The 16246-nt window shown below is 30.6% G+C and overlaps 1 protein-coding gene across 1 annotated transcript; it reads left to right on the top strand.

Moving 5' to 3' along the window:
* Positions 1 to 9080: 9080 nt before the first annotated feature.
* On the top strand, positions 9081 to 16239 carry LOC132750744 (uncharacterized). The gene is made up of 5 exons (XM_060740781.1): positions 9081 to 9236; positions 14334 to 14401; positions 14739 to 14825; positions 15224 to 15347; positions 15834 to 16239. The coding sequence occupies exons 2-5, from the start codon at positions 14371 to 14373 to the stop codon at positions 15892 to 15894; spliced, it is 303 nt and encodes a 100-aa protein (XP_060596764.1). The 5' UTR covers positions 9081 to 9236; positions 14334 to 14370; the 3' UTR covers positions 15895 to 16239.
* Positions 16240 to 16246: the final 7 nt, after the last annotated feature.

Genomic DNA, 16246 nt, shown 5'->3' on the forward strand with positions numbered 1-16246 from the left:
GAAGTTAAAATCTGGAATAAATGAAACTGAAATCTGTAAATTTCCGGATGTTGAAAACGTGAATTCACGAAGTTAAAATAGTGAATTCATGGAGATGAAATCGGGAATTCATGAAGTTTAAATGGCCCTACTGGTTTTTCGTATAAAACGGAACAACACTGTACAGCTGCATCACAGTATCTTACAATTGCTATTTAACTCAGCAAAGTTTTTTTCTTTGTTTCAAACGTAAAACGAAAACTACCCAGATGTAAATGGTTGCGCTAAGAGTGAGATTTTATGCACTACTAACTAGAATAATCTCCAAAGTCGTGCTTTTGCTGATGACTGTTCAAAGGAGGCGCCCTTCAGTGTTCCTAAGATGTATGTTATGCTACTTGTCAATCTCCTACGCAGTGATCTCCCCTTATCACTACAGAGATCTCTGCCATCACAAACATTTAAATATCAATATTTTGATATTTTATATTTTTTAACTTTTTAATTTATATTTTTATTATTTTGTATACTTTTGATAAAATATAACGGACGTAGGAACGAAAAGTTAAAAATAAAGCGGAAAGAGAGAACTGACGATAGATTTTCTATGTAAACGGTCTATATTTACATTTGAATTTGGACTTTACGTCATGTGACTTTCATCATCATGTGACGTCTGTGACGGCAGTGATTACAATTCTGTCAAGGGAGGTAATCACTGTTATGAATTTGGCTTATTGTGGTAACACTTGTTATGCGCTTTGTTGTTTTTTTGTTGTCAACGGTAAGAACCCCTTTCCCCTAACATTTCAAGTTTTGACCCCCTTCCCTCTTTGGTCGTTTCCCTTTACACCTTATGACTTTGTTGTCCTTTTAATAAATGTATACTTCTTACAGTTTTTTGTTGGTTCTATAGTGATGCTCCTTTCCACTTATGGATCATGAATATTTTAAGAATACATATTTTTTTCTTAAGCAATTAAGTAATATTGAGTTAAAAGAATTGATAAATTACAAGCTTGTAACTTTTTCTTTGCTAAACTATAAATGAAAAATCATTGAAACTAGTTAAGTGTTATCCTCTATGTTATCAGTAGCTTTCAAATTTCCCATTTAATATTTTTAACCTTCCCCCAGGGAACCAAAAAAATATCGAAGCGATTGTAAATGCAATACCATGTCATGCATAGACTCAATCCTACAACCGGCAATGTTTACCTGTTTATTTTACCATCTGAGTAGGCGTAGTGATGAGATAAACATATATAGATTTTGCGTTGTCCGACCGGTTGCGTTCTTTTGTTTAAGCACATTAATGTTTGTCCGTGTTCAAAATTACAAAGAGAAAATGAAATCCCTTCGGAACGGTTACAGTCATTCTTTTCATGGACGGTAGTGAAAAATACATGCTACCGTCCATGCCCCTGATAGATACCGGCAGTAATCTTTTTTTAGGTTAGGGTCGCAAATAAGAGTTAATATCGCAACTTTACAGCTTTACTCCGAACATTATTATTTGGAAATTAGACAGATCCGTAAATGTGTTGATACCAAGGTGAACATTAAAACTTCAATTTGACAAGTTCGTGCTATTTCATGAAAAGCGGCATATAGTTGGAGGAATTCAAGGATTTTTATTTTATAGATCCTTCAATGCATACAACGTAATAAGCATAACTAGAAAAATCAGAGTTAAAAATATATTTAGCTTCTAATTGGATTACGTGTATAAAAACTTGAACATGAATTTGCACGCTTTCACTAAACTAGAATCCTATGTTAACATACCTGAAATGAAAGACCAAATCACAATACTTATCATACAAGTATAGCGTCATTTTATCACAAAATGGTTTTTATTTGTATCATAATTATAATCTAAGAGGAGTAAAAGAAAAAAGATACAAATATGATCATAAAATAGAAAGATAAAAAGTCCCTCAAAGCAACGAAGCGCCTAGATTAGAATGGTTAATACAAATTAAAGTAATTTATTCATCTCAATATCACTTCCTTGACGCTGAACCGTGAAGTAAACATTCAAGTATGCATTTACAATGTATTTGAAATCACCTACCGAATTGTATACATTTCAAAGAGAAACCCAACATATTATCGAGCTATGACAAATCGCACATTTTTAAACTGCGTTTGACTATTTCCTCAATTAGTGTGAATGTGGTTGTGGGAGTAGCATAAATATATACGAGTACATATTATTATTAGTTTTTCTTTGTATTTTGTTGTTATTGTTGTTTTTTCCAGCACAAATTAGTGCTATATACAGCCTATGAAAATAATGAAATATGCATTTTATGTTTGATCTTTCTATATTTCTTAGTATTGGACTATTACCGCTTTGAACAGTATTTCAATTCTAATAGCGGAGGAACTTATTGAACCGAGTGTTTTTCAAGTATAAACTTCTCAGGAGTACGAGGTGTACCCTGAATCATTAACAGTTTCAAAGGGTCACTAAGAACGTGCACATCGCGCAAACCATTTATACACATACACCCTTTCTTTCTAAGCAACGTATATTCTTAGTGTAGAATGTTAATAAAATAAATTAAAGTTAACTAAATGTAATATAATTTATAATGAAAATAATATCACCAAATTTATTGCTATGTAAGTTCAAATTATGATAGAACAATACGCAATCGTGTCTAAATGAACCAGTGTCTTGCGAATTCAGCGTAAGACAACTTTACCGATTACACCCTGGCAACAGAGGACTATTTAAAGTTAACAACCCGACTCTGATCTCATTGTGTTGCTCTACAGAGGTAAAATGTAGTGGAAATCTTCAGTAAGAAATACTTTTTTGTGGGCCGATCTGCTTAATTGTTATAAAAAAGAGGGTAAGTAACTACACGTATATCCGAGTAGCGTAATGGTTATATATGTTGTTTTGGGTTTGAGTCTGCAGTTGCGAATATGGGAATATATTTATACCCATGAAAGGAAGTTTTGGGATATGTGAGGTCACCCGGTGGTCGTTTCGGTTTTTCGGTCCAGCGGTCCGTTGCATTTTCTTTGTTCGGAGCAGAACTTGAAGACTAATAATTGGAATTTAATACAACCTCATACAATAATCAAGCACATTAAGAGGAAGTGAAGTGCTTAAGAACCATAACTCCATCTTCACTTATTACAGAGTCATTGCCCTTTGTTACTTTTCCTTTTCCAGAGCATGACTTAAAAAACTACAAGTTAGAATTCAATGCACAAGAACCATAACTCTATTTAATTTACATAGTAATTGCCCTTTGTTACTTTTTTGTCTAGTGCATAACTTGAAAACTAGTCGTTAAAATTTAATACAACATCATACAATGGTCAAACACAATGAGAGGAAGTGCAATGTATAATAACCGTAACTCCATCTTTAGTGTTTCAAGAGTTCTTGACCTTTGTCCCTTTTCATTGACCAGTGCATAGCATAAACACTTATATTTAGAATTCAATGCAACTTCATACAATGGTCTAGCGCAATGGGAGAAAGTGCAGTGCTCAATTGCAAGAAGCGTAACTCTTTCTGGACTTATTACAGAGTAATTAGATAGAACTTTATCAATGGTAAACCACATTGAAAGGAAATGTAACATACAAGAACCACGACTATCTTCAATTGCCCACAACCATAACTCTATTTCTTTTTTTTACAAACTTTAAGTATTGTGTTACGTTACTAGTTACTTCCTCATTTCCGAAGCAGACTTGCTGGGGTATTATTCACACTTAATGATAGTTCTAGATTTATTTAGTATGATTTTTGTTTCCAAAATAAAATATAAGGGTTTATTTTTTTATTTATAAGCCTATTAGTATGACATTTTAATTAGATTAATGTTCTGCACAAACTTAAAAATGGTAATAAAAACCAAATGTTTTTGTATCGTGAACAGTTTGTTTTTAGATATATAGTCTAACATATTCGAATATTATTACTGAAGTTCATTTTTTCATTTTCACTTTTTTTGGCATATTTGTTTGTACATATCTAATTTATTGCATTATTTTACTATGTGTTTTGACACCGATTTTGATATCTGTTTAATAAGTTTTACTTGCTAAAAGTTCTAAGTTAAGCAAATACATGTGATATCTTAACTGGCTAGGACGTTGTCCATCTCTTCTATCTATGTCTCTGTTTTATTAGGCCTTTCATGAATGATGTAGAGCAATATTATTTTCCGAACGCAAATTATTGATCAAATAAAATTAAACGTTACATGTTAGTTTAGGTTTCAGTGATATATGGTTAAAGTTTGACTCCTTTCTGTTACTTTTTTATTATTTTGAAGCCAATGTTATCAGATCCTTATATCCACACAGGAAAATGGAGTTTCATAATATAGTAAAACTTGAATACAAAAACAATTTTATTTTAATTTTTGCTATGAAAAAATATTTAGACATATTAACTTATAGCAAACAAAGAGAGCTCAATACTAGATTAAACACATAAGCACATTATCTTGAAATTGAAGTAGGTAGATAAAAAAAATAGAAAATCGTATCTGCACACTTTCTTCATCACAATCAGTTATATCTTAGTAACATTTTTATGCTTATATATAACATAACATAAATAATAAATATTATGATTTACGACATATACATTTTGCAAATAATGCTTGGCCTTCAGTCCAATAGTTCATTGTTAAACTGTAAAAATTGTAAGGGAAGCTTGTACATTGAGAAATTCAACCCTTGAAAATAATGCTTCGAAGATATTTTTGTATATTTAAATTTTCTTAATGTTTGGTAGTCGGTGGTTATTTATTATTCAAAGATTAAATGACAATGCGTAGATATAAATGTATTATTTTTGTAAACTGTATGTCCCGACCATATTTAGTATGTGTGAAATTGTAAAAGGCACTTAAAAAGCCGATTTGCATATAAATGAAATGAAATTATACCATTATTAATAAATATCTAAGCAATACATAAAAAACTAATTACCTACATAATGAATATTTTGCGCTCTTTGTTAAAAAATGTTGAAATCACCGTTTGTATAATTTACCGAACATAGTGCCAGTTATAAGAATAATATTTTAATATTTTTTCAATCTTGATGTTCTTGAAATATTTTGGCTCATGTTGAGTTGTACAACTGTAATTGTTTTCAGTTTTGTCATTGATGATCTCAGCCAATTTTTTTTTATAAAATTATTGAGTTGTAACTTTACAAGGCAGAGTAATATAATGGAGACATATGACAAAAGATTTTTTTAAAAATTATTTCGTATTTGAAGTATAACGCTACAAACATACACATTAATATAAAAGTCATACCTATATTTTAAAAAATTATAAAGTACGAGCATCCACTCACTCCATATTTCATTCATTCATTCATTCATTCATTCATTCATTCATTCATTCATTCTTTCATTCATTCATTCATTCATTCATTCATTCATTCATTCATTCATTCATTCACATACATACAAAAACGTACATACAAACACAAAGCAGAAAAAAGGGGGAAAAAGGCACAAGCGAAATAGTTTCTATTAGTTATCTTTTGAAGTATTTCAGCTTTCCCTTACTGTTGGTGTGTTGGTTAGAGCGTTAAACAGGTAATTCCACTATTTTTTGTTTGTGTGATCCAACGTTTAACATTATCATTTAAAAAAGCAAATTCCTCTTCAATTTGTATTCTCAATAAAGTATTTCATTAGTATGATGATATAATTTAGTAAAGTACTAAATATTTTGTAATAAAGTACTGTTGATATTGTTTTTAAACTCTCGAAAAAACAATTTTTCTAAATTATATCAGAAATCAATGTTGATTGATTAGAGAAAAGAATGTAAATTTGGCCATACATTCTGTATGATAGTACATTCCTCAAACAGATGATAGAGCGTTTCTAAATTAATACAACAAAAAAATCAAACAGATTTGAACAACAAAGATTATATTTAAATAACATTGTAATAGTTGGAATTAGTATATGAAGAAATTTGTATTAAAAACTCTTAATGTCACATCTGTAGTACTTTTTAATGGAACCATATATACTTTATGCCGACTAATTCAGCCAATTCAATTCAGTACTAGTTCCTATTTCTTTTTTCTTATTTCTCTTCATTTTTATTTTTGAACTTTTCATAATTTTCAATCTGAATATTATATAAAAGCTTATTTACATATTTTGAAATTTGTAAAACTTTATTAAGGCGTGCATCTTGTACTTTGGTATTATTTTTTGAAGATTTCAGTTTATCAAGATATCCTTGTGGTATATTATTAACAAGCATGTTATATTTTACAAACTCGGCATTTTTCATTCCATGTATGATTTTAATTGTTTAATAATATTATCAAGCATTGCTTAAAATATTTATTTTATCTTATTATTTGATGGGTTTTCTAAGCTGAAAAGTGATATAACAGTAAGGTCTTTTTTCTATGAAATTTGATAATATTTCTATAAATAAAATAAATAATGAAGATGATAATGGACATCCCTGACAAACCTCCTTTTCTATGTTACAAGACTCCGAAAAATGTCCATTATTGATAACTATACTTGATACACCACTGTATTTTTTTTTAAATCTTATAAGATTTTTGCCAAAGTAAAATAAATCCAGTGTATCAAATTTAAATGGATGGCTTAGACTGTCGAATGCATTTTCATGATTGGCAAAGAACAGTAAACTCAGTTTATTTTCTTTCTGCAGATGTTCAATAATTTCAAATATTAACCTTACATTTTCACTAATATATCGATTTTTCATTAAAGCTTAAAATAGACTGAAGAACTTTTTTATTCTAATTGAAATTGTTTTTTGTTGCAAGTTTGTAATCAACGCTGAGCAAGCTTTTTCGTCTCCAATTTGATTAATTTGTAAGATCTTCATCCGGTTAAGGAATAAGAGATATTGAAGTCATGTTAATCTTGTAGTTTCAAATGAGTAATCATAGTCTAATAATATGTATTAAAAATTGAACTTTGAGAAGTTCTATGTTTGTACAATCATTCATTAAATGATTTTTCTTCTTTTAATATTTCTTTTGTTTCTATTTTTGTTCTTTATTTTCTACTTTTAATTAACGTACAACACATTTCTCTGTTTGTCTTTTTTCTAAGTTTGCAAAAAATTTACTATTTGTTTCGTTATGTTCTACATAAATAGCTCTTGTTTATACAATAGAGCCATTTACACGATATTCATAACGTTCAGAAAGTTCTTGTTTTTTAAATAACATTTCATTTTCTAACTTATTTTCATCTCTGCTTACTTTATTATTTGTATTTTTTCTTTTTATCGTTTTATTTCATTGATTGAATTAAAGATCCTGTATCACGAATTTTTATGGTTTTATATCATAATTATGACGCTCAAATTAAGATTTATAAATTTTGTATGACTGTTCCAAAGCATTATTTGTAAAGATTATGCAGAATTTAACATTTCATGTAAACTAAGGTAGGTAATAAAAATTGATGAATGTAACTTAAATGTAAAAGTTAAATGTTTTTAAATGTTTCAATAAGAAATGAATGCATATATTTTCATGATTACATATAACATATACGCATATTTGCTGAACATATTATATATATTGTTCGATGTTTGAAAATTGTTTAAGAAGCATTATTATATTATATTATATATATATATAATTTCATGTTAGTGTGTTGTAAAACCTCTATTACAACATATAGGATCTTTACACTCTTGGTCTTTTTGGTCCCTTGGTGACCATTTACCGTTCGATTCTTGGCTACACGTCGGACAAATACCAGAGTATACCCGATGGAAACTTCTATGCCAGCGAAACACAGTCAGATCCCTGACACATCCCACCATATGGGGTTCTGCAGAATTGAGGCTGGCACTCACAAGGGCCAGTCGGAATTGGCGAGATATGAGTTGAAATGACCATATAAAGAACGATTCTCGAATCGACATCTGCAAAAAAAAAACACAGTGTATTTCAGACGGACACAGCTATACTAGCGGATACCCGGTCACACCCTCTAACCATCCGACTATATGGGGTTCTGTGGATTGAGGCTTTGACTCACAACAACTAGCGAGATATTAGCTGAAATGACCATCAATTGTACGATTTTCGGCTCACTGTCGGCAAAATACCAGAGTATTCCCGACGGAAACACCTATACCAGCGGACACACAGTCAGAACCCCTTACCTTCCCAATAAATGGGGTTGTGCGGAATCGAGGCTTGGTCTCACAGGGACTAGCCGGAAATTGGCAAGATATGAGCTGAAATGACAATAAATAGTTCAATTTTCTGTTCAATGTCCGACAAAAACCCAGAGTTTACATGACGGACTACCTATACTACCGGACACACTATCACACCCCTTACTTTACCGCCATATGGGGTTTTGCGGAATTTAGGTTTGGCCTGAAACGTGCTAGCCGAAATTGGTGAGATATGAGCTTAAGTTACCATTTATAGTACGATTTTCGACTCAACGTCCGCAAAATACAAGAGTATTCCCGACGGACACACTATATCAGCAGTCACACGGTCACACCTTGCAGGACACGAATATTCATGAATCCGTCTTCGGATGTTTTCCATCTTAAGTAGCCTTGATTTTCGTTATTCTGGACAGCCGCTAAGACCAGAGATAGAGGTGAAAAGTAACTTGAAATTACACTAAGGAATAAACCAATGATCTTTTGCACAAGTTTTATTGTAACGTCTCTGGTTAGCCTGTTCAGTCGGAACTGGATTCCGGCTAGCCGGAGTAGCTGGACTAGACAGAAATGTGTTCTGGCTGTTCCGGATGCTCCGGCTAACTTCACGAACATTTACATGAGTGTATCAAATTTTTCATTAAATGTGAATGTACCTGGTGGTAAGATACAAGTTCGTGAAACTTAATAACCGACGCACCTAAATATCTTTTCATAATCTTGAAGATCTGACAGATTAGTTACATACATGTACATCCTGGGTAAGCCATTCATTGTTACAGGGAAACCCATTATGACTTAAGATGTAAAAGTAGACATTACATCATGATGTGTTTTTCTTGTTAGTTTCGTAACGTAAAATGTATTAAGTAAGAACATTCTTAAAAATCATCTTTATGACATAAAAACAAACATATCTACTGTAACATAGATTTGTTATTATAATTGTCACTGATTTATTCGCCTTATATTGGTGATATTTATCACGTGAAAATTTGTTTGGATTTATTAGATTTGCATCATTTCTTTTTCTAAATTTTGATATATTGCAGGTAAGTCAAAATGTCATTTTTGTACAGTAAATCGTTTTCCTGTTAAGTCAATATAGTCTTTTAAATCAATTTTATTAGGGGACGTTATGGGCAGATCTCTTCCGTCAGTATATGTGTTAAAACGTTGTGCAATATGTGTAGGCAATTGGAATCTAAAGGGACCAGAATCACATCATTTAATTTCTTTGTGATTGAACAATGAAAATAAAAAAATAATATATTTCTTACGTTTTCTTTTATAGTAGAATCAATTTATAAACATTTTAGTAAGACAATCTGATCTTTTCTCTGTATAAGGAAATGATTGTTTGAGTGATCCAGAAGTATGACATATTTATGTAGTTACTGTATATTTTTTCTGTATATTTCTTTTCTAAATTTGTGAAATATTCAATTTCAAAATTTTCATTTTCTGTATCGTTTTTAATGTAAATATATAGTATTAAAAATAAGGCTTTCATTAGGAATGCTGAATGCCTACACTTACTTTATAGCACCTATGAACTTTATATAAAAAGGTGGTTTACACACATTTGTCATTTGTTTATTGACCCAATACATTAACATGAAGTTAAAACTGGATGTTGAAAAAAATAGAGTAAATAGGAATCCATAAAGTAAGCCCAGCACGGCAAAATTGAAATGTTGCAGGCTCGGTTTGATTGAGCCTGTTCATGGACGGTACTGTCAAGTGCAAACTACCGTCCACGCCCCTTAGTACCGGCTTAAACAGAATTCAACATTTAACATGAACTTTTACAATATTGAATTTTGAAACATCCGCAGACGTGCTCATATGGAGGTTATCATGGAACCTTCAATGTGACATGTAAGTGCTATTCCATAAAAGCGGCATATGGTCCCCAAGTAAAAAAATGCGTGGGCCTTAAACGAGAAAACAATGGGTTGAACTAAATAAAATGGAATTTTGAAAGGGGATCAGAGGTTATGATGCCTGCATATCACAGATATAACGTCAAAAGACAATTTAAAAAGCAGGCCACATATCCTATGGGTGATTAAACAGTATTATAATACTGGAACAACCCAATAAGAAAATAGCCAAATAGAAAGAACTAAATTACCACAAGCACAACAATAATGTCGTGCTGAACGATCTTTAAGGATCGGAAATATAACATTTCTCATTGAATGTACGGGGCGACCTTTTACAGCCTCCACACAGCAAAAACAACGCCGATGTTGCTATAAGTTAGAGAAAATAAGAATCCCTAAAGAAAGCCTAGCAAGGCAAAATTGAGAAGATTGCAGGCTTGGTTTGAAAGCGCCTGTTCATGGACGGTACTGTCAAGTGCAAAATACCGTCCACGCCCCCTAGCACCGGCTTAAGCAGAATTAAACTAAATTTAACATGAACTGGTACAATTTTGAATTTTGAAACATCCGCAGATGTGCTCATATGGCGGTTATCATGGAACCTTTAATGTGACACGTTAGTGCCATTCCATGATAAGCGGCATATGGTCCCCAAGTAAAAAAATGCGTGTGCCCTAAACGAGAAAACAATGGACGGAACTAAATAAAATGGAATTTTGAAAGGGATCAGAGGTTATGAAACAAATCAATTAACTAACCCGAAATGGTATTGTCAGAATTAAGATAATGATAATGACGATGATGATAACTGTAGAGGATGATGATAATTATGAAATTGTTAATGATAATAATTATTGTATGAACTATAAATAAGTTTGTTATAATAATATAAAAAAACAGATAATAATAATGATAATAATAAAAATGATGATGATGGTGATGATGATGATGATATGTAATTAAGTAGAAGACGATGGTAATAAAAATTAATAATAATACATGTAATAATAATAATAATAATAATTAATAAAAATAATAATAATAAAAAAATAATAATAAATAAAAATAAATACTAATGATAATAATAATAATAATAATAACAACAAGAAGAAGGAGAAGAAGAAGACAAAAACAACAAGACCAACAACAACAACAAGAACAACAACAACAAAAATAAATAATAATAATAGTATTAATGATAATTATAATAATACGACATATCATGATGATAACAATATTAATAACATTAACTGTTTAACAAAAATTCCCCTTACGAGAAAAAGAAGATGTTTCATCATCTGTCAATGCTTTATCGGTTTACTGACGATGATTAACAAAATACCTGTTAAAACTGAAAAATACCCAATGCAATTGTTTATTGAAATCGTATAAAAGAAGGACAAAATCTGCACGTAAACACTTAAAAATAAGTCGTAAATAGGTATGGCTAAGATTTAGAGATAACATTTGTTAAACTATTTTTACGTTTCAATTCTCAACTATGTCATGTTAAACGTTGCAAATTTCAATAAATCTATTTTTGGTCTATATCCAATATTTATCTTGTATTACTCTAATGTTATATTCTATACCATAAAATTTATTCAATCCTACTGAATATTTGTTCATCATAAAAATATTTGTGTGCAAAAAAGCCAATAATTTTCTATAATTATGTTCTATATTTGAAAACATATTTTTTATAATTTACAATATTTATAGTACCAATACTTAAAAATATTTATTCGATTATTTGAATCATCGGATAGCATGTTAACCCCGCCTATAAATTTAGCACGAATTTCTGATAATCGTTATCATCCTGATTAAACTATAGAGAGTGGAAATGATTAGTGTCCCGAAGATTTATGGAAGATGTATGGGAGGATAATGTAAGATAAGCAGGGGATCATCTAAATGTACATATACATAAGTTGTAATGGAACAAATATGAGGGGTCACTTTAGATGACCAGTAGGTCTTTTAGATGTATAAACACTCATGTTCTTATAAAACATATATGAGGTGATTAGGTAAGATGAGGGGATAATGTAGTGGGTTTTGGATGATCACTTTGAAATGAAAAATATTCTCCTAGATTAATTATGTTACGAACTGCTATATCACATTGCATGAACCATTCATACATATTCTAAGATAAAAAAGAGCATGATCCTTTGGTCATCTAACTTGAACCCCTAAATAACTTCAATTTTAACCTTATCCCGACATATCCTTTTCAGTTATAGAAATAATCTATGTACATCTAATGGTCATCTAATAGTCTTACGTTATCCCCTCATACATACTCCATATAATGAATAGAGTAAATGTACATCGACATGATCCCCTGATTGTCTTAAGTGATCCCCATACAAACTCCATATTATATCATAGTATATATACATCTATATGATCCCCTGGTCGTCTAACGCGATCCCATTATACAGGTTTCATATCAAATAGGGCGTATGTTCATCTAGATACCCTGTCATTTAACCTTGATCCCAACACATCTGCTACGTGATAAAAAGAGTTGATATGTAAATCTAAATGATCCCCTGGTCGTCTTTTGTAATCAAATTATAAATGTTCGATAATAAACAGAGTATATGATATTACATGATACATGATATTCGATAATATTATATGTACATCTAAATGATCCCCTGGTCATCGTACGCGATCCCCTCATACAATAGAGCAAATGTTCATCTAAATAATCCCCTGATCGCTTAACGAGTATAAACATATAGATAATGTAGATGGTCCGACTGTCAGCTAACATGATCCCCTCATATATATTCCATCAGAACAAAAGCAAAGGAAGGTTTTATGATATTTTGGTCATTGTAAGTGATCTTCTCAAACATGTTCTTTTTAGAACAATAAAATCTTTAAAAACTAGAGTGTTTATACATCTTAAAGACCTCCTGGTCATCTAATGAGACCCGTCATATCTGTTCAATTACAACTAATTCATATGTACATCTAGATGATACCCTGCTCATCTTACATTATCCTCTCATACATTTTCTATGAAACATTGAGTATATGTTAATGTAGATAATCCCTAAGTCCTCATTTATCAACTATATGAAAAAGAGAATAAGTACATTAAGATGATCCTTTAGTCATCTTACATGATATCCTCACATATTTTCATATCGTGGTTAAATTATTAGGCATATGAATAAAAACATAGGAAACGATTGTATGTTCTGAAGACTTTAAAATCTTTTTCCAGATTTTAGACTTACATAATTATATATTTATAAGGAAGATTAAGCATATGCACTATTTTAAGTGACCTTCACTGGGACATTGATCATTTCCACAACACTACAGTGTAGTTTAATAAGGACAATGACGCTTTATCATACATTCATGCTTAATTAATAAGCGGGGCTTCATATGCTAAGTGTTCTATCCCTTGATTAAAATTATCGAATAAATGTTTTTAAGCGTTGATACAATACATATTTTTTATTATAAGATATATATTTTCAAATATAGAACATGCATTATCGCATACACATTATCGCACACAAAAATTTTTATGATGAACAAATATTCAGTAGGATTGAATAAAAGTTATGTTAAACAATATAAAATTAGATTTATACAATATGAATATGGGTATAAACCAAAAAAGATTTATTGAATTTTGAAACGTTTTACATGCCATACCTAACATACATTGCTTAAAGTTTTACATGTTCATACCTTTGAATCTATGTCCATGTATTTTGATAATTTCATATTTTCTACAAATATTTTATACCTTTTCTCTTAAAGCATTCATTTTCTTTTTCGATGAATTATTTTCATTTGTGAGAAATTTACACATGAAAAAATCATATCATAAAATCATATTTGTCTTTGCTGTTCCTTATCTGTTATATGCACAGTAACAGGCACAGTGCGGTATCTCAGATAACACAGGTAGATTTATTTTTTAACAATGGTGAAATATTCAAAAGTAACAAATACTTTATACTTTATCTATCCATTATCTCTTTCGTAAAAACAAATTGACACCAAAAAGGAACACAAGCCATAGGTAGAACTAACCTATACATCTACTGCTGTTTATTTTGTACAAAACATGGGTCAAACGTATATAACATTATAATGTTCAATAAACTTATATTTCGAAATATTTACATCGGCTACCATCCATTTTTGGATCGAAGTATTTGTAAAATTGAAGTAAGTTTACGAAGATGTATTAGTAAAATGTATTTAAACTTTATTCAGGTTGTGCACTGCAAGAAGTAGATAAAATAACGGTGTGATGGCGGACACAAGAGTATCTGGAGATATAAGTAAAACATAGATTTATAATACATTTCTAAATTATTGTTACGTTGATTCGCTGTAAAATTCATATATAGTACAATGTAATACAAAGCTTAAAGACTTGGACACGGTTAGGCTACATTTTTACATCTGTATTCATAAATTATTTGAAATAATAGGAAACTTTTTAACTAAAGAATTAAAGCTTCATGTCAACAGATGAGTCAATTATTTTCTCAAGAAAATCAACTTTGAGAAAATGTCAAGAGATTGTAAGAAAGTGAAGCGGTTTCACAAATCAGTAAAACATATACTTAAAATTTTTGTGAGTGAAAATTCCATGGTTATATATATTTATGCAAGGTGTTGATGTGATGATACAGACTTTTGATTGCAAACATACCGGTTCCTTATCAACAGAAGGGACAGGAATGCTATTCTGGAGAAAATGTAAGATAAACAATATAATTCATTGTCTCTCATATATAACGATAAAAGACACTTTAGACTTTAGTTTTTGAACAATTGTGAAAGAAATGGAAATAGAAGCATTTACTGATATATTTGGTATAATTACCAAATTGTTAACTGTGAACATTACAACTGCTGAAAAAATGACAACAATATACTAACTTCCTTTCATTTCATTTCATCCTTGCTTGGATATCTAATGTCCATATTATATCAAACCATATGGCATTACCGCATTTCTAGTTAAGTAATCAGAGTAACTCTAATATGTTTTAATGACTCATTGTCAGCTAAAGAATATTTTAATACTATATGTAAACACTGGAATAGTAAAAGTCATAAGTCTTTTAAACCAATATTCACTTTTTCTTTGACAGGGATTTCGAAATATTTCATCATCTCAAAAGGAGGAAAGGAAGGCTGTGTATGGAACTTTTATTGCTATGATACAGAATTTGCAAGAAAACAAGAGTGGTCGATATCGATGCGAGAAGTAGAAAGGTAAAAGATTTTTATATCGCACGGCATTAATTTTTACAAATACTTTACTACAAAATAAATATTTCACATGATAGACTTTGATGAGGTAATTTATGGAAGGCAGTGGTAATTGGAGGACAGCGATTCTAACGCATGATTTTACAAAACATAACTGGGTTTAAATTAAAATAATATGCTTAATTGTTCACTTGAAATCTTATAAATCTTCTATATGTAAACAGATTATATGCAAGACACAGCTTGTAATCTACCGAAGGCGATATATTTTTGTATGTGACCATAAGATTACCTTCCATGCCAAATATCTATGCGTTTCGTTAAGAAAGATTAAAGTAAGTTAAAAACAGAAGTCAATATAACCCGGGTCTGGTTCTAAATTGTCTTGATTTGAGAAAGCTAAATTGAAGGTTTCTTTTGGTTGAGTTTTAAGTCAAACCGGTACTATTACGGCCATATGACGACTGTAGTATTTTTACATTATTTCAGACATGAGTGTTGGGCATCTGGGCACTTGGCAGGAATATTTAGTTATCAAAGCTATATTTAATTCTGGCGCGGTGATTGAAAGTTTGTTTTTGATATGTATCTTATCCCATTCAAAGGGTCATGAGTTGTACAAAATTGTGTAGACGCAGTCTAGCTTGACACTGTGCACACCAAATATCTTATCTTTCTATTTGGTTTGGAAGAACAATATTTCAAATTTTTTCCCTAACTTTTACTTGTAAAGAGAATATATATTTTCTCCCATGGACAAACTCAATCAAACCAAGTCTGATTTTTCATTGTTTCAGAGGACTTACTTTCCGTGATTTATTTTTTCTATTTGCCACGTTGAACACATATTTACTATGATATTGAGTACAGTATTCAATAAAGTCGGAATACCTTGTGTTTAT

The sequence above is a fragment of the Ruditapes philippinarum genome, unplaced genomic scaffold (genome assembly GCF_026571515.1).
Source record: "Ruditapes philippinarum isolate M1 unplaced genomic scaffold, ASM2657151v2 ctg8268_1_1_1_1, whole genome shotgun sequence".
NCBI lineage: Eukaryota > Metazoa > Mollusca > Bivalvia > Venerida > Veneridae > Ruditapes > Ruditapes philippinarum.